At 27.9% G+C, this 20,966-nt stretch overlaps 2 protein-coding genes across 5 annotated transcripts in view; one reads left to right on the forward strand and one right to left on the reverse strand.

Moving 5' to 3' along the window:
• The window catches only part of LOC107456925 (uncharacterized), a 59,128-nt gene extending 54,096 nt beyond the window's left edge, over nucleotides 1-5,032 (forward strand). For all 4 annotated transcript variants that reach the window (XM_043053330.2, XM_071181600.2, XM_043053329.2 and 1 more), the window contains 2 exons: nucleotides 308-467; nucleotides 4,339-5,032. In XM_043053330.2, the coding sequence (XP_042909264.1) occupies nucleotides 308-467; nucleotides 4,339-4,361 (183 nt within the window). In that variant the 3' untranslated portion in view covers nucleotides 4,362-5,032. The remainder of the gene's footprint in view (nucleotides 1-307; nucleotides 468-4,338) is intronic.
• Nucleotides 5,033-5,504: 472 nt separating this feature from the next.
• The window catches only part of Hip1 (Huntingtin interacting protein 1), a 45,343-nt gene continuing 29,881 nt past the window's right edge, over nucleotides 5,505-20,966 (reverse strand). The window contains exons 25-31 of the mRNA XM_016074897.3: nucleotides 17,587-17,676; nucleotides 16,214-16,276; nucleotides 13,252-13,352; nucleotides 12,244-12,473; nucleotides 10,862-10,923; nucleotides 9,180-9,290; nucleotides 5,505-7,554 (exon numbers count right to left, since the gene is read on the reverse strand). Coding sequence (XP_015930383.1) covers nucleotides 7,540-7,554; nucleotides 9,180-9,290; nucleotides 10,862-10,923; nucleotides 12,244-12,473; nucleotides 13,252-13,352; nucleotides 16,214-16,276; nucleotides 17,587-17,676 — 672 coding nt within the window. The 3' untranslated portion in view covers nucleotides 5,505-7,539. The remainder of the gene's footprint in view (nucleotides 7,555-9,179; nucleotides 9,291-10,861; nucleotides 10,924-12,243; nucleotides 12,474-13,251; nucleotides 13,353-16,213; nucleotides 16,277-17,586; nucleotides 17,677-20,966) is intronic.

Here is a 20,966-nt window from a genome sequence, read left to right on the forward strand (position 1 = left end):
TGAGTACTTGAAAAGTGTTTATTTTTTGAAAACTGTTTTGAATTCTGCAAATATTCCAATTCTTTAATCTTTGTTTTTATAACCTTGAATTGGTACAGACCACTCTAAGTTTTCCATTAATCACACTATTTAAATTTGTGTAAGTGTACTTCTTAATTATTCATTTAAGTATTATAAAACCTCTCAAAATGCACAAGAAATGTAAATAGAGATATTAATTGATAATAAAATTTTTAATTGTATTATTTTTTATTTATATATATATATATATATATATATATGTCTTTTTTTTTCTCCTTCAAAATAGGAGGCTGAACATAAAAAGGGAAAACATAATGGCATAGAAACAATTTTAAATTTAAGTTTAGGGTTGTCACTAAGTTCAAGAGAAAAGTTGGTCGAACAAGAAGCTTCAAAATTCCAAAGAGACCATGGAATAGGAAAAATGGCTGTGTATAAATCCAAAGGTATGTGTTTAAAATTTCAATCGCCCTTTAGAAGTAGTTTAGTTTTTGCTCTCTTTGTAAATTATTACATTTATTAAATAAAAGATAATTTAAAGTATTATGATTTGTTACTGCATATAAATTTGTATCAGTATGTCTATATAACGTAACTATTATTGGTGTGCTTTAATCTAGATTGTCCTAAAAAAAAGTAAATTTTGGATATTTTTTAGGAATATATTATTTAAATGAATTGACAATCGCAAATTTATTAATCCATATTTTTAATTATAAATGTACATAGCAAATATTTTTATCAAAATCATTATTTTGCATATTAGAAATTATAATAATTTAAAATTTGATAATGGAAATATTTAAAAAAATTATTTTTAGCATTTTTAAAATTGTTTTATTTTCCAAGCATTTCCTTCATAATCTAAGCTGATCATTTAAAATGCTATATGTTGCTGCCTGTGAGACAGCTGCTCACGTAATTCACCGTTGTAAATTATGAAAGCTTAAACTGTATGTTACAATTTAAGTAGCAATAGAAGTGGATTTGCACTTTCCATCATACATAATAACTAACTAGTCATTTAAACATCTATGTTTAACATCTTATGTTAATGATGTAGATTTTTATGCTATAATTCAGCCCACATTACTAATGTCACAAGACAATGTCTTTTTGACTGTAGTCATTCATAGCATAGACAAACTTTTTTAGATTGATTAACTTAATGTCAGAATTAGGCAAATTATGAATGTTTATTTATTAATCTATCAAAATTGCTTGCAAATCAAGTCCACCAACATGAAATTTACGTTAAATATTTCGTTCATTTTATCTGCTCAAATGATCCATCCTATCCATTAGTTATTTAAGGAAATTGTTTCTGAAATAACCATTCTCTATTTTTAAAAGAATTATGTTTGTGTTAAGTATTTGAACTATTACTAAAAAATATAATTTTAATACTTTAAATATAGATCTCAAGAGTCCAATAAAATAAGTCAGTGAAATTACATAGAACCTGATTAGTCCAAGAAATTTAAATTAATTTACCTACACATAGATTTTGAACTCTTCAATAATAAAACCAAGACTTTCTTTATCAAATTTTATATGAGTTTTGTTATATTTAAAAAATAATTAATATTTATTCCAGTGTTAAATATAACTTATATTATTTATTTATTATTATAATAATTTTACTGTAAAACCAGGTATAACTTAAGAATTGGAATTCAGTATTGACAAAAGTAGTTCAGGAATAATTTATAAAAAAAATTTATACTGTTAGGTTCGTAAACGTGGTTATAATTTATTTTCAATTTCATGGATCATTTTAGCCTATAATGTCCTTTAATAAAATAATATAATAGACCGTATAGAATTTGAAATAATTATTTAATAGTTTACATTTTTTGCGTTGTGAACAATTTAAATCAAAAATCAAATAACGTATCTAAAATATTCAAACAATTACGACGTGATTCTAAATTAATTGTCGTGATGTTAAATTAATTGGTATATTCATGCCTTAAAACTAACATTTAAATTCAGTATTTACTATCTCTCCAACGTGCTCGTGCAGGCCATCCATGTGACTCGAAAATTTGTTAGCAATATTAATCTGCTAATCTAAACAGCAATTTGGATTGGAATTAATTTTTAGCAATGATAATTGGCATTATTTAACGAAATATTTAGTTATTTAAAAAAGGATTATAGATAATCTTAGAGAGTCATGGCACTAGGCTGCACGTGCACTAAATTTATTCCTATCCAAGAATTTAGCATGAGGTATAGTCAGAATTAAAGACAAATATTACTTTTAAAAACATAATATATTAAAACATAAATCTTGGCTACAAAATATGTAATAACATTCTTCTTAACACACTAATTAGGATGTTAGGAATTCAAATTTTTGGTACAACATCTCCAAAATAAAATTCAAAAATGTTACAATAATTTAAAATACATTATGGAGAATAATTCACATTTAACAACTTATAAAAATTGGGCTGGGTTTTAAAAAAAAAGAAATATTAATTAATCGCACGTGGTGGAAGATTATCGGCGTAATTAGATTTTACGTATCTATTTTAAGTTAATTTAACATTAAAAATACTTTTAGACATTGTTAATTAAAGACGTTCGACATTGTTAATTGATATAAATTAAAAATACTAATTTAATACGCTAGTTTAAAAGAATAAAAATACTTATCGGACGTCCGGTCCCTGGATCCAGGGCCTAGTAGCCCTAAAACGACTACCTAAAAAAATAATGTGTTACCTTTAAGAAAAAATTTACGATACTGGCTAACACGCTCCGCGTCGAAGATTCGAAAAAAAGGAGGGAGAAAAACAGCGCCCTCTGGCAAGCTCTGATTGGCTCTCACACCATTACATCATCCTTACTCTGCTATTTTCTGCCTGTTGGGGAAAATCGTTTACACGCGACCCAGCCACCAGCCAATTGTACAAACAGATTAAACATTAAAAATAGTTTTAACAATTCAATTTACTGGTTTGTGATGTCTCGATTTTTTTTTTTTTTTTTTTTGTTTATAAAAAATTAATACATAACAGTTTGGCATTTAAATAAAAATTGAAAAATCTGTGTATTTTCTTACTCTTGTACAATACTCAAATATATTGGTATTTTTTTTATTGTCAGCAATTTTAACACTGGGAGAAATATTTTATATTTCTCTAATTTCCTTCCTATTAAAAAATTAACACTTATTCTTTTACGGAAAAAATGTAGAGAGAATTCTCTTATTTTATTTAAAATAATAAACAATCTTTATATGATTAAAAATTTGGAAATCTAAGTGAATTAGAATGGGTTTATCTATAAATTTTATGTAAGAAACTTTTTTAAGTGCTTTGCTAAGAATCTCATATGAATGACTCGGGAGAAATTATACCATTTTATTAAAATGTTAAAAATTGAAATAATACTGTATATCTATTAAAAAAAAAGTGTGAAATGTTGGTGTAAGTGTGAATCTATAAAAAATATCTATTGTCAGTAAATACATTTTATTAATTTCATAGAGTGCAATATTTTTGTAAACAACTTTCTTTTTACAAAATGCTTTTTTCAGATTTATAACCTTAAATAAAGGTCTTGATTTCATACAAAGCATTCCAATTATGTTTGCAAAATAACTTAGAAGCACACTTCATGATGTATCTCTATATAATCTTCCATTATTTTTTAAATGTTTTTAGGAAACTCAGACATTCTTTAAGTTAATGCAAATCTGCCTAAAATTAGATGCCTTAACATTTCATGATGTTTTTTAAGTTCTCATCTATTTTTGGGGGATAATTCTAAAATTGATTATTAATAATGTAAAGTTCCTCTAACTTCCGTAAATAATTGTTTCATTGACGAGTATTAAAGAGCACCTTTTTTAAAACTGTTTCTTGCAAGATTGCTATTCAGCTTGAAAATTGGCCAAATAAAACAATGTCTGATGGTAGTTTTTTATTTCTCTGCCTGTGGCTTAATGATGATAGAGTTAAGAATACTTTTAATAGTTAAAAATTTTTGAAAACAAAATTATCCAAAAAAGGAAAATTTTGATTATGACAGATGAGATTGGTAGTTAGGAAAATTAAAAATATTTTTATATTTTTGTGGGAAGAAAAAAAGCGTAGCTGAAATAAGGGCAAATATAGGTTAAAAATGTAAATACTTTTGAGAAAGGGAATAAAGTGTTAATGATTTAAATATGTCAGGACTATCAATTTAATGCAACAATCATTGACCATTGAATATTAAAAATCATTTCGCCGAAGCTTTAAATTAACAAATTTTTGAACATTTATTTGAATTAGCTGAAACTATTTTCTTGATCTATTTCAGATATTTTTCCTGACTTCTACTAATAGCCTCAAAGATTGGATAGATGTTTATTCTGAGATGAGATCTTATTTTGTTTATTTTTTGTTTTGTTTTATTTTCTAGTCAAGTATAATTTTATTGATTTCGCTTTATTTGGGTTATACTTAATTTTATTTTTGTTATTATGTAGAAATGTTATCTATTTCACTATTTTATGAAACTGTTTTGTTTTGAAGTGTTTTACCAACCAACTGCTTACTTAGTTATAACTGGTGCACTTTAAATATTGATAAATTTATTTTGAAATAGTGCAGAATAATTTGCAGTTTTTAAAAAAAGGAGTAACTCTTTGCATAAATTTTTGGTTAGATTTTCCAGTTGAATCTCACTTTTCTTGCCCTTCATTTTGTTTAATTTTTGTTATTTCATCTATTTCAATTTATTTGAAAAACTGCTTAACTGAAGCAATTTACATGTCTGCTGTTAAAATGATAGTGCATATTGATTTTTTTACTGCACTAATACCTGTGTTGAGATAAAAGTTTTTTTTACATTCTTTTTAGTATAACTATATTTGCCAATCCACTTGATTTTGTGGTATTAGAATTTTGTTAAAATATGTAATAATGTTCAAAATATTCAATGATTTATATAAGGTTATTGATGTTTTGTTATGTAATGTGACTGTTATGAATAATAAAAATTTGTTTCATAAGAGTGTTATCAGGTATCAATGTGCGCAAATGCTATCGTTTTTTTTACTTGAAAAATATAGCTTTAGGAAAAGTTATTTTATAAGGATACCAAAAATTGCAGATTTTACTTCTGATTAGTCAATTTTTTAAAAATTGATTCTTTATTTTTCAGTATTATTATAAATCTGATTTTTAATCCTTATCAAATTAAATATGTTAAAAGATAATTTTGATGCTTAATTAATTACCTATAACTCCTGGAATTTCAGTTAAATTATTAATATTGCATTTATATAGTACTATGTACAAGTTGATTAAAACAAAATTGAGAAATTTTGGGATTTATAGGTTCCCCATCTTTGTTAGATGTATTACCAATGAGAAAAACATCTACATAATTTGATACTCTCCCAGTGGAACATACATTAGCTAATCAAGTGTGTTATGTTATAAAACTTCAATGAAGATCCGCATACATTGAAAACAGTTACATGTATTACAATGTAAAAAATTTATTAGCAAGAAATGAACAAATTACAAAGCATCGGTATATAGCAGTTAAATTACATAATTTGTTGTAGTCACAACTATTTAATTAGCAGTTCATTAAATTTCAGAATTCAACTGATAACAAGGTTGATATTAATAAAAATATAATATTTTCAATAAACTCTGCAATTGTAAGCTTTTACATCTAAAAGTTATAAAAATTTTGATTAAACTTTATTTTGATCTATTAGCTGCAATATGAAATAGTATTAAAAACATTTTCTACTTATACATTAGAAGAAAATTCCACACGAGAAACTCATTTTCTTACAATGTTTATAAAACCTTTTATAATATACATTTTTAAAGCTTTATGTATTTTAAAAGTCTTCCAACAACTAATTATAAAATATTTAGAAGAATTACACAGCTTTAATGAATTCTTAAACTGGCATATAAAAAAATTAAGTTATTAAAATTCACATTATCAGCTATATACATTACTTAAGTGGCAAAAAAGAATATCAGCATTTAGATTGTTTGCTTTGTCTAATTAGTATCAATAGGTAAATTCAACTGTCTTAAAATTTCTATATTGAAAGCATATTAAAGTTGAGCTATTCATTTGTAAAAGTAGCAGAATTAATGTACTTATGACTTTAAACATGGTACTAGAGGCGTCACGTAACAAACCATTAGGGTACTAGTTTACCACTGTCCATGCTGATTCATAAGTAAAATCCATGTTTAACCTTCATTTGTAGTACTTTAAATTTTTTACTAAACATGTATGGTGGTATTTGTGAGAATAAACATTTTTTCAGAGATATTAACTTGGTTAAAATATAAGTACAAAATAATTTAGTATTTAATTTACTAGTTATTTCAAGAAAAGAACAGTACAATAAATTTTTACAAGATTCAACTTATTAAGTTGCTAGTAATTTCAACAACACTGATTAATATTAATTGTAAAAAGTACAATTAGCTTTTTAAAGTAAATAAGATTTAAAAAATCAGTTTTTATTATAGTAACGACAAATCTTTATCTTTTAATTCAATAAATTAAAAAAACAGAACAAAGACATTATAAACATTTATTAGATCAACATTTAGTTATATCTCGTATTGCTTAATACATCCAATAATTATGAAAACAAAATGTTTGTCACATAAATAACACATTTGATGAATGTAAATTGATTCTTCAAAAATTCATTCTCTTTTTTTAAAATGTTTCTTATATAAAATGGGTGTTAAAAACTAATAAAATTATCCCCATAAGTAAAAATAAAAACATTCAGCTCTCATTTTATGATTAAAAAATCAGCTAGTTCTATGTCATAAATAAAGTAGATATAAATTTTTTTCAATATTCTATAATAAGTAACTTTCTATAGTTATTTAAAAAATAAATTTCAGCTGATGAAATTAGAATAACAAAACTTAAGACAAACTTTTAAAAAAGAACTTGCTTAGTAAATATAAATTTATGAAAAAGATGAATATTTCATGATGAGAATTCAGTTTTAAATATTCAAAAGCAATAAATGGAGTAAAAAAATTATAAACATTATACTAAATGCATGAAAAAAAGCTTAAATTAATGCTTTTTATAATTTATTATAAGTCATAAGTGCAAATGATTTCGATGAAAATTAATTAAACTAAATATCTGAAGTTATGAACATAAAAGTAAAGCACTTAACATCTAAAATCTCTGTACATATTTCCTCTTTTCCAAATTGCTATATAAATTGAAAAAGCTGAAATAAGAATCATAGACTAAATTATCTATAAAGAATAAAGCTCTTTAAATAGAAATATGATTATGACAATATAACTTAATTATATTTACATAAAGGCCACAAATGCATAAAGAATTTTTGAAAATAAAAATGTAGGAATGATACAGAAATAATGATGTATAACATGTATATTATATATATATATATATCTTTAAACATTCTCTCTGTAGTGAATAATAATAATAAAAAAAAACTGAATATCAATATTCTTCAGCTTGTAGTTTTGGTACTCATTGTGCAAAAGCCTGTAAAAAAGAAAAAACAAATGTATAAATCAAAAGACTATATTCTATAATTGAGGAAAAATAAGATCTTATAGTTCATATTTAAGGGGTTAGGTCATTCAAAAAAAAATTTTTTTAATTAAAAGATGACACAAATAGTAACAGGAAAAATATTTGAATATTGGAAACTTAAGGCAGTTTCTCTTAGTCTGTTGAATGAACCAGAAAACTAAGAAAACATTTTTTAAGTTGGTTGTATTCATAATTCAAACAAATCTTCACAGATCTACTTCACGCTTGGACTGCATATTTAAAATTGAATTCTTTTCAATTGTATGTAGGGTAATTTCGTTTTAGTACTTTTTTTTTCACTTTATAAGCAGTTTTCTGGTCATTTTCAATTATTTTTAATGGTACTACTCTTGCAGAAAAATAAACCTACATACTTTTATAACTTTTTGCATTGATAATTGAAAAAAAAATTTATTTTCAACTTAACTTAAAGGTTTATGTTATAAGGGGTGATTGAAGAGAACTAGACAAGTACAAATCACCATACGATCTATGATCGGAATGCAAATCTTGAAGTGCTACAATGCGAAACATGATGTATCACAAAATTAATTGGCGATATCACCAGACATTTCTCTTATGGTGTCAGAAGATACGGATATCCGATTTTCATGGTCATAAGAAGACAGACCATACGTATGACAACGAGTTTCTTCATATGATCCCAGAAGAAAAAGTCTAGAACCAGAAGAAACGACTCGCATTTGGACCATGGATTTTATGATGCCTTGTGCTTTTCTAGTTGTCTACTATCACCCCTAATGTATGTACTACTACATCAAAAAAGAAGTCAATGTTTCCTGGCTCGTACCCCCCAAACATCACTGGTACCAGAGCACTCGTCCAGGAGGTGCACTCAACATTCGGTGCAATCGCAAGGAACAGACGGCACTTACCAGGCTTATCAGCGGCCACCTTAAGTCCCTTTCTTTCGAGGGCAGTGTTAAAATCTACCCAAACTGCCCCAGGTGCCACAACATGCAGGCTTCTCCCCAACATACCCTGGACTGCCTTGGTCTGGACAAAGGGGACATTCTGAATAACCCACTTTTGGTGGTCGACTTCCTCCGGGTCATGAGTTTCATGGACATTGTTTAGCCCCGCTAACTTTGGGGATAAGGAAGAAGAAGATGTACTACTACTGTAAGAATGGCCTAACCCCTTAATGCATGAAACAGTAAATAGTGGCACTCATTCATACTAAGGAGAGATGATGGAATAGCTACAAAACATTATTTAAAATAATTGCCTGTTAAAAAATTTAAAAACAAATTATTTAAAAATAAAGTTTAAACTAAAAGTAATTGAAAGTTAAAATTAAATTTAAGCAATATATATTATAAAAAATGCTAAATATAATGATAAATAAAAAGGAGTGCATAACTTTTCAATAAACATTTTTGATGTATGACTATTAACGACTATCTCAGAGAATTTAATTGTTTCAGAAACAAAACAATTAAAATATTTACAAAGATTGTTTTCACAATTAAAAATTAGTTTCTTATCAAACAATGAAATACTATTTGCACTTGATTAGAATAATAAAATTGAATATATTTTAAGACACTTACCTCTTCATCCCAACCTTCACTAGCACCAGCTAATTGGTAGTGTTTCTTTCTGAGTCCAGCTAGCTTTACTCTTTCTTTGACAAGTAAGCTTTCAAGTTCTAACACCCTTACCTATTTTAAGATTAGAATTCAAATCAATAAGAAAAAATAATATAATATGCTATGTACAAAAACAGAAATTTATATTTTCATAATAACTATACTGGAATATTTATAATTGAAAACTTTTGTTTAAAATAATTAGATAAATTTTTGAAGCAATAGATAGAAAAAAGAAGAAAGTCAAATATCAGGTTGAGTAAAAAGTTTTCCGCCAGAAAACTAGATAGAAAATCAACAAAGTTAATGAGGATAGTAATCTCCATTCAAATCAACAATAGTCTGCCAACGTTTTGGCAACTTTTCAATCCCTTCTGCGAAGAACTGGGAGATGCGCGAGTCCAGAAAGCGATCAACCTCATTTATGACCTCGTCATTTGAACGGAAGATTGTGCCATCAAGATGCAGCTGCAAATGTGGAAACAGATAGTAATCTGAAGGTGCCATGTCTGGACTGTATGGTGGATGTTGCATCAAATCCCACTCCGGTCATTGCACTGACATGTGACCGGACGTTATCTTGATGAAAGAGAACCACCTTCCTTCTGAACTCGTTTTTCGCGAATGGCATTCCCGCTTTTCAGGTACTCCTTGTAGATAATTCCACGACAATCCCATCAGATACAGAGAAGGACCTTCTTGTTAGTTAGCGTTCGTCATGCAAACGAACCTGCTGATTCCCCGGGTGCTGACCACCCTCCTTTACGTCTAGTATTGTTGTAGTATACCCATTTTTCATCACAGGTCACAATTCTGTCCAAAATGTTCTCTTTCCTTTGATCTCTGAGCAGAACCAAACAGGCCGCTTTTCTTTTGCTCTTGTCTTCAGCAGTGAATTCGTGAGGCACCCAGCGGTTAAACTTAAATGTTAAATTTATGCGTTTGAGGGCATTTACTATTGTTTTTTGGCAAACGTCAAGCTCTAACACAATGGTTCGTGTTGAAACATTTCTGTCTTGATCAATAATTTGTTTTAATTGGTCACAATCAATCTCAATAGGGCGGCCAGAACGTGGTTCATCTTCAATGTTGAAATTTCCACTATTAAACTATCGAAACCAAACTTTTACTGTATCATAAGAAACAGTATTGAAACCTAAACTTTCACACATTTTCTTGTGGCATTCAGTTACACTGAGTTTATTTCGGAACTCATAGTACATACTCGTTCTGATCTGCTTACGTGATAGCTCCATTTCAAACACTTTTCTCTTGCACAAGATGATAAAGTTTTGACAAACAAATGACACAGTTGTGTAGTTCCAACTTTCAGCTTTAAAATGCAAAAGCCCATTTCAGAAAAGGTTAACTACCACGGGAATGGCTGCTGCTGGCACGGAGGTATCTCCCCTTGGCGGAAAACTTTTTACTCAACCCGATACTTTCAACTTTAATAAAAACATTAACAAAATAAGTTTTTATTCGTAATCTTTTAAATTGCTCTTTTTACTGGTAAAGATATACAAACTAATATAATTGGATGCAGATTTTAAAATGTTTAGTCAAATTTTTTGAACAGATAAGACTTGCTTTATGTCTATATTTTAAGGAGCTGTATTTAAATAAAACAGTGTAATATTCACCTGAGATTCAACTTCTAATCTTTTTGCTTGATGAAGGGTTAATTTTGAAAAATCCATATCTTCTGTAAATAAAATAAAATAAAATTTTTTAATTTATTGCATAATTAATGTGTAATTACTACATATATTTAAAATGCTTAGTTAGAACTAAAAAAAATTAGATTTGTTTTTTTACATTACCTCAACTAAATATGAGAATCGTAGTTATGTAAAGATTGCAAATAAAAATATATGACAGAAAAAATACCATAAAATGTACCTTAATATCTCAATTAGAAACAAATCTGCAGCAGCATAGTAATTATTACATTTATTTTAATTCAAGTCATTTTTATTAAAGTCAGAAGGTTGATTTCTAATTTAATTTTATGATTAAGTTTAATACAAATTTATTGAGAATCAGTTTTACAGGTCATTTAAGTTTAGTCTTTTATTACCTATTTAATGTTTTCTTTCAGAAGCCTGTAACTGAAACATTTATTAATTATGTTCAAAAAAATATTTTATTTAGGTAGCATTGTTTTGAGGTGAAACAAGTATTTTTCATTGCATTCTGCAATTTTTTATTTTGTAAAAATTACATTATTAAAAAACATATTACATAAAGAAAGAATAAAATGTGACAGGATGCAATTTCAGGATTGTAGGAATGATGTACTAGCAGTACAATGAGTTTCAAGGAAAATAATGTACTCAACAACTAACTGTAAAAACTCGTTATTCATTTTCTTCACAAAATTTTTTTGGAAATGATATATAATCGTTATAATTAAACACCTTGAGATTCCATTGATACTTTACGGTAAGGTTTCCGAATTCCCTAACTTATAAGCATTCAAAATAAGATATGAAAAGAAAAACAAGTCAAACTTTTCTAAAACAAATTTTGGCAACATTACACTAAAAACTACACTGACTCCTTAAACATTTGTCTTCTTTTCTCAAACTGCTTTTATTTCTATATATCTTTTAGAGATTGACACATCACTTTTACTTAAGTAGGCAATTAACTAAAGCATTATGTGAGAAATCCATTTAAGAATTTTGTAAAAGAAAAGAGCTTGGAGTGATTATTAAGAAAATGGGCATTCTATTGTTCTAAAAGTTCTGAAACTATAGAGTAGCTTGCTTGTAAAAAAATTATTTTTTATTCTTTGGCACATTTAATTAGAATATGCTCTACCTATAGTAGAAATTTAAATGCCACATCAATTTGTTTAAATATCAAACAAAAAACTTGTTACAGTTACATCAACGTATTTGTTTATATATATATGCTTATTCAAATTTGAAATGTAATAAAAAAAAACAGACTTTAAAGGTATTGGAAGTTTAAATTTGAAAATATATTCACAAAAGATAATTATAAAATTTGGACAAACCAGATTCTTCCACCATTTCTGCGCAACTTTTTGCTGTAGCAACAACTTGACCAGTAGCCTGAGTTACATGTTTGGAAGCTTGAGATACCTTACTGAGTTTCTCGCTACCCCTGTCTGCTTTCACGCGAGATGCAACTACTAACTGTGCAGTAGCTGCAGCTATTTGTTGTGATGCAACAACTAACTCTTCAAATTTTGTCTGCTTACTAACCACTTTGTCGGCAGCATTGCTGAAAAAAAGAAATTCATTTACGTTAAGTTTTGTAAATAAAAAGGTTTAATTTCTTAAAAAGATTTTTAAATTATTTTAGAATCAAAGTATAAAAATAAAGAGTATAAAAATAAAGAGTATATAAAATTTAAGCAGGATATAAAATCAATCTAATGCATATAGTTTTAAGGAAATGAGCAAAATTCAAGAATATGTGAGATAGAAGTTTTCAAAACGTAAAATATTATTTTATAACAAATGGAGTAAAACCAGGTAAATCAAATTGAAAAATTTTTAATTAATGACAGGCACCAGCTATAGATACATATAATATAAAATTAGAACAATTTTGTTTTGGGTAATTTAATGATTCAGTTTAGAAAATAACTGATTTTTCAGTAATGTAACGAATTCTCCTCTTTCCCCCACTACAGCGCCTCTGGCGGTGAACTAAGACAGTCTGCACGGACGTTTAATTCGAGCCCAAAACCCCCTCTTCCAAATTCTTGTATTTTTTTATCCTTGTTTTATTTTTATGTGTTTTGTCCTTTTCAATAAATATTTAGAGTTAGATTATTTCTGGCCTTTCATTATTTATGTGAATTGGTAGAAATACAAATAAACCAAGACTTCTCCTACAGTAATATATTATGTGTTACTCATATAAAAGAATATATTACAATAAATACAAATATAATATAAAATATATAAAAATAAAGAAGTAAAATAAATTTCAATAGAGTTTTACTACACTTGTTTTTGATTTTATTTATAATGTCTGAAGAAAAAAAACTTACACTAGAAATTTTGCTCCCAAGCCTACAACTTTAGCAGCTGTAATAAGCCCTTCAGTCCATCTGTGGTTCCTATTGTAGAACTCTTTAATTGATGCAGTTCCCTTTATTTATAAATGAAATTTTAAGAAAAAATTTATTATAATTAATCTATGAAAAATAAATGTCTAAAAAATTCACACACAGCAAACAATGAATAGATATTTTTAGTAACTCTAACTGCTTATATACATTCACTAAGTTTTCGAATGAATTGTTTTTGGAACAAAAATTACTAACAAACAATCAAATAAACTTACAACCCCTGTCAATTGTGTTTAGAATTGCTGCAATAGTCATCTAACAATCATTACAATAGAATAACTTTTAAATGTTCTTTCGAATCAGAAGAACAAATTTATATTTAAATATTGAAAAGCAATAAAAAAACACATGGAAATCTCACCAAGGAATCATAGAATTTGCCTTTTCTTTGAAAGATGGCATAATATGCAGCAATTAGAGAGACAACTTAAAACATTTTGCCAAGATAGCAAATATTAATATTTATTACTTTTGTACATTCCAAAATAACAATATTCTTTTAGCTTACAACCTAATGTTACCTCCTGTTTGAAATGTTATATTTATAAGTTTTAAATTTGTATAAAGTAAATAACAGGAGATATAAAAATATATATGTTTTTATATTACAGTTATTTCAGGTAGATAGGTCGCAGCCTATCTGTGTTTAAAAGTTCATTTTTCACAATGTGCAGCTTATGCGAAGAATACCCCAAACCACGCGTGATCATTTTGCGATCACAGTGGATTTATTCAAAAACAGATTTTTACAGAAATTTTTCCAAAATTACGAACCTATCTCGTAATGTTTGCTCTGAAAAGGTTTTTTTTTCTAATTAATATTTTTTTAATTAAAATATGGGATGATAAAAGAAGTTTTTGATTGACGAAAAACCGTATGACATCATATACAAATGGGGTTACGAATTCCGATTTATAACTGAAGATTAAACTAGCATGGTATATATTTTACTCTCTTTTCTTCACCTATATGCTCTTTATAAATATTTCATTTTCAAATTGTCACAAAACTAGAAAACAAAATCTTTTAATTCTAATCTGCATAGATCCAATTTCTGCCAATTCTTTTAGTTGAAATTCTTTTTTTTATTTATTTTTCAATACTGACAAAAAATTTCTGCCCCTTTTGTTAACCAATGTATAAAATATATTAAAAAAACAACGTTTCTGCATCAAATAAACGTTTCTGAGAAAAAGAAAACACAGGTGTACCTAAATTGATGCCGATTAACTGACGTAAGAATTGTCAGAGTCCTCCCATGATTGCCATAATCATTCATTTTCTTTTTAGCCCTTCATTTTCTTTACTGAAGGTTAAAGGTCATTGAAGAATCCGTATTTTACAAGCTGTGATTACATTTGACCATTATTATTGTAACTAGTTAATGAAATAGTTATCCTTCCTGGTTCCACCTGGAATAAGGTGATCTAGTGTCTGAAGCAGGAGGTTGCATTTATTTCAACATAGTGCACTGCTTTCTTCAAATTAACTAAGTTCATCTCCCCTTCTAATTCTATTGAACTCCGTTCATACATTTTTTTTCTTCTTCTACCTTAACCTTAATTTGGGAGATAATTCTTTGCTGATTTTTCTTGGTTGATGTCGGATAACATGGAAAATGAACTCTATGATGAAATACAAGGTTTGTTTTGTTTCGCAAGTGAGGAATCTGATTTTGATTAAATATATGATTGGAAATGTTCGAAAAATAAATAAAAAGTTTGTGATTTATTTACATTTTGTGATTAGTTTATTTTTTATCACATACAAACTCTCAAATTATGATTCTGATCGGTAATATACTTTTCTTCTTTAAGTATCATTCTTTCTTTTTATAATAAGTGTAATTTTATAAAAAGAGATTTAATAAGATTTAATTAACTAATAACTGTTTTCTAAGTATAGATTTTATGTTTATAAGGTGATTATTTTTCAATTTTATTTTCACGCATGTGATACTTGATAAGAATCCATGTGGCAACCAATGTGGTGCTCACTATTCCACATTTTTAAAGATGTTACCTTCTTTCCTTTAACTGTGGATAACTTTTATTTAGGTTCAAATTTTATGCATTTGAAAAGGGAATTATAACCGGATTTATATGTAGTACGGATTAATATGTATCAATATAATTCAGTGAATCTTCAAAAAATCATGTTTTATTGATGAACAATTACACTGTCAGTACATGAATGCAAAGTACAGCAAAACATTGAAATTTCAGCATTTAAAATTTTTTTGAATCAGGAACTTTCAGTTATTCCATTTGAAAAATCTTAAAACTGAAACCTAATCAACATGTAGAATAAAATTGCTGCAGCATTTTTTCTTCTTTAAATGAATGGATTTTGATGGAAGAAAATCTTTTTCATTACTATTTTGAAATTTCCAAATATATTTCAAATTGACAATTTTGTCGCCCATGCCTATAATTTTAACACCATTCGCATAACATTTGGCGACAATTTTTGCGATGCCACCATACTAGTGTGAATCGTATTAATATGCCTCAGCAGCTTGTACTAAACCACATAAAAGTTTGGACTCTTTAAAACAATCACTTTGGCAGAAATGGACTAGAATAAAGGGAAAAGACTTGTAGCCATTTGCTGAAGATTTTAAATTGCATTTGTGATGCAAAAGATGACCACTTTGAAATCAATTGAATTTATTTATTAATTAAAGTCTACTAATTAAAGTCTATTAATTAAAGTATTATTATTAGTAATATTTTTTTCTAATTCAGTTATATTAAAAATTGTTAGCCCAGGTTTTTTTTCTGCACCCTGTGTGACTTAAATGTAAGAGAGGAACAATGATTTCCGTTTAGTTAGCTAGGGTAAAATCCTTTAAAAAAAGTAATAAAAACAAAACATTACTTTTCCTTGAGAAACTATTTCTTCTTGAAGATTTCTTGAAGTATGAACAAGTACTTTAATAGCCTGAAAATAATAGCACAATACAAATATACACAAATACTGTTTACTACAGTTATCAACAAATATGAGCTTTACTAAGGCTCCAAGCATAAATCATTACAGAAATTGCAGAATTCGAAGTAGCAAACCACACAGCAGAGAGTCTTATTTCATTAGTATCAAATGCGCTTTTGTTAAATCACACAGATAAACAAGTAAAAAAAATTCTACACAAAATCCAACAAAATTTAAAGGCCATTTAGGTTTTTAACCATTGAGATTTGCAATTGAAATATATTTACACAAAAAAATATATTCACAATTTAACATCCTATCAATAATTACCAATCCTTCATATTATAACACACTGTATATAGTTCAAAAAGTTATTTTGTATAAGATTTTATTTAACTAAAAGAATTTTGAATATATATAAAGATATATATAAGGCAGAGGTCTTCCCATTATAATAACTTCTCCATTTCAACAATGATGCATAAAGTGCAGTTTTCAGAAGTAACTATTGAAGTAACGTTTTTTAATTGTCATTCTAATATCTATTAGAATGCTCTCACCGCACCATTCATTCAAATATAGTGACCAAAATTTAATAATTTTATACAGAAAAATTTTCAAAACAATTATTTAAGCTATCATTTTCCTTGTTACCATACCTGTAAAACAATTAAAATATTCTTTTAAATGAAAAAAAAAGTGACATAACCCTCTAAATTCTTATTCTAAATCATAGGTGGTCCTAATTTATGGTCATTCATTATCTATATAACCTTTCTTTCAAAGGATACAATAAATCGATCAATTTTAAATTTTTTTATTTAAAAATTGTATTGACTTTTTAGTGAAATGTCAGTCTCCTTGTCTGGTTTATTTTCTAGCTAAGACATGTAGTCTTCTTAGTTATCTGGATGCAATATTATTTATAAAAAATGACAACCCCAAACCAACATATAAAGAGTACTTTTACGTAGATATTAATATAGAAAAAAGTTACAGCATTACCATTTTTTCTGTTAGTTATCAAATTCTTAAAGTAAAGTATTGCTTTGTAGAAATTAGTCAAGCATTATTTATTTATTTTATTTTTTTGACCATCAGATAATATTTAAGGCATTTTTTTTCACACACAAAATAACAATTTCACCTCATAACATTTGTTCTGGCCGTGACAAGGGTTATATCTAGCGCCAAATGTGTGTATATATACATAATTAATGTTACAAAAAATGGACCAACATGGAATTAATTTAAGATTAAAAAAAAGGCTAATTTTTAGCACACTATTCTTATTTAGTAAAATTTTCTAAGAAACATACCTGCATTAAACTTGTGCAAGAATCTAATATCTTGCTATTGACTTCTAATTTCATACCAGAATCTCCAGCTTTACTGTTGTTTAACATATCCTTTAAGAAATTTTTTTAATAATTATTATATTTTCACTGCATTAAAATGCATTAATTAATTTGCAATAGAAGCAAAATAAATAGTTTAAAAATTTGAAAATGTTTAAATTTTACTATATTTTTATAATTGTTATCAGTAGATTTATTCCTTATCTATCTCCATCCTTATAGATATTGTTTACTTAACAAAGACTTATATCATAGACTTATATCATACTCAAGACTTATATCATACTCAAATTTAATGACATAACCCTATTCCTACCAACATACAGGGTGCGTTCTGAAAGTAATTCGCATTTTCTGGGAAAAATAGATTTATTGATCCTATGGGTACAAATGGTTAAAATCCTTCAAAATAGTTCCCTTGTGCGTCAATACACTTGTGGAGACGATTCTGTCACGTCTGGAAGGCACCCTGGAACTCCTCGACATGAATGCCTCTCAGGAACTTTGTAACTTGAGCTTTTATGTTCTCCACTGACTCCCAGTGCTTTCCCTTCAGCTCTCTTCTCAGTCAGGGGGAGCGAAAATAAGTCACACGGCGCCAAGTCAGGGCTACAGGGAGGCTGGGGCACCAACTCATCAATTCCAGAAATTCTTCACTGCACAAAACTCGAACTTCTTATTGCTTCTCCGTCAACACCTTCGGCACAAGCTTCGCACAGACCTTTCGCATTTGCTAATCCTCCGTCACAATCCCATGTACCACACATTTTGACAAGTTTAGGATGTAAGCGATTACCTGAATGATAAACCGACTGTCTGACTTCAAAACTTAACGCAGATGCTGGACGTTTTCATCGGGTCGGGGCTGTTGTTGGGCGTCCAGAACAAGGCTTGTCGGTGACCTTGTCCCGACCCTCCTTGGAGGCCTTGTGCCACCTTCCACACTGAGATCTCAAAATGCATTCCTCCTTAAAATCGTCTTGAAGCATGTGATGAGTTTCCGTCGCATTCTTCCCACGTCGCACACAAAACTTTATCGCGTACCACTGTTCCAGCCAACGATCACTCCATCACGCCGTGACTCGATCTAAAAAAAAAGACTTTGCGCGAAGACACGTCCTACTGCTCGGAGCGACCTGAGACCAGGCTTGTTTGGAAGGACAAATCCCCCACCACATTTTTTTACCAATCTGAGTGCGCTGCGATCAATAGTCGCGTCACAATAAAATCATGCGCATTACTTTCAGAACGCACCCTGTATAACATTGAAACATTTGATATCTACTAAAACCTGTTCCTTTTTGTTACCTTAAGGCACTGACAAATAGGTAATTCTCTTCACCATGGGACAGTTACTCATCCAGGAAGTTTCTTAATACCTTATAGCAAAGATATAAATGCCAGTGCAAAATATAGAAAAGTGAAACTAATAAAGGCTAACAAGGTATTTAAAGATTGCATTCTTTACAATTCAGTATTAGAAACATAGGTTTTATCTTTTATGCGATTGTTTATTGAGCAAAATTGGTCTTCTTATTGCATGATCTCTTCAATTTCTAACAGTTGTTTTTTGAATTATTTTTTAAAGAATTGCTATATAATGTCAATACTGTAATTCAGTGTTTCCCAAACTTATGATTTTTGTGTACCCTTTTTAACTTTTTTGTAACACTGTGTACCACTAATTAAAAAAAAATGAATGTATTTTTTTAAAAATATGTTTATTTTTCTTTTTTGGTACTAAGTTTCGTTGATAAATTTATTTGCATCAGTGAGAAGGATGATATTGTTTTTGCTGTGATAAATAAATTGCACAAAAGTTAAAAGTCACAACTGGCTGTTGACACCACTAATTATTAACTGTTAACTCTGCGAAAAATAGCCAATAGTAAAATACGTAATTGTAGATTTTCATAGCTAGCTTTGCTTTTAAATAAAAAAATTTGAAATTTTTGTTGTTGCAAGATATTTTGCATAAGAACGCGTACCCCTGCTAAACTGTTCCTGTACCCCTGGGAGTACTCGTACCACACTTTGGGAAACACTGCTGTAATTACAGGGTGGCCACTCAAAACAGATTTCAAATTTCCCTGATTTTTCCAGGTAAAAATCTTAAAATTTCCAGGTTTGTGCTTTTTTCCTTTTTTCTTATAAAGTGTAGGATGTGTACAAGAAAAGTGTCTGTATTATAAAATATCCTATTCAAAATGTCATTTTTTTCAACATATCTTGAAAAAAAAATATTTTTTTACAAGATATTTTTTTATTATTTTTTAATGTTCTGGTACAACATTAATTTTTAAAAAAATTAAAACGTGGAGAAAATAATATGTTTAGCTTGCAGAATATATTGTTTTTATTGAATAATTTTAATTGTTTTTATTGAATTTAATGTGTTACTTTAAGTAGTATTTGCTCAAAGTGTACCTACAAAATGACAAAATCAGAATAACCAATAAAGCCTTGGATAAGTATTGTTTAATATATTTTCATTAAGGAAAAGAAAACCGTTTCAGGTGATTATATATCAATAATTTTTAATAATTACAGTGGCTCCCAAAAGTGCTCACTCACTTGTAACTTATATTGAAATAGGAAATAAAAATTCAATAATTAAAATGAATATTTCACAATGGGTATTTGATAATAAGATGTATAATCTAATCTTAGCAAAACTGCACGGAATATTTTAAAAACAAAGCAAAAGTTAATTTTTTAATCAAATAGTAACAAAAATTTTACCCCACGAAAGTCATCGTACATTTAAATGCTTTGGATCTCAGAATTAAAATTATCGTCAATTGCTTTTTTTATTTAATTATTTTTCATTTAATTTTTTATTTCTTTATTAGCAATTTAGTATCAAACCTATAATAGCAAAATTATATTTTAATTTTTGCTTGCTAACTCCGTAATATTTTATTTTGTCATTTAAAAATGACTTGTGGTCGTAATAAAATAGACCAAATTTGATTATTTGTCTTCATAAAAGGTAAATCAGTAATGAATATGTTAAATTAGTTTACTGTATTCAATTGAACTGTGCAATATGTGATAAAATGCTTAAAAGAAGGACTTCATATCAGAGATTAAAATTATAAATTTGGTGGAAAAATTCATAAATTTGCAATTGAGTGTTGTAATAGTTTCTGTAAAAATTTTAAAAAAATATTCTGCACGAATTTCACCTGACAAAAAAAGACTAGTTACACATATTTTCAACCTTTAAAAGCTATTTTAGATGCTAAAGGAAACTCCACTAAATGTTAATTTAAGGAAAAATTAGATTTACTAATAGACTGAGTTTTTTCTTTAAAAGTGTATGATGACTTTTGTGGGAT

This window comes from Parasteatoda tepidariorum, chromosome 4 (assembly GCF_982258835.1).
Source record: "Parasteatoda tepidariorum strain Cologne lab strain chromosome 4, Ptep-v5.0, whole genome shotgun sequence".
Taxonomy (NCBI): domain Eukaryota; kingdom Metazoa; phylum Arthropoda; class Arachnida; order Araneae; family Theridiidae; genus Parasteatoda; species Parasteatoda tepidariorum.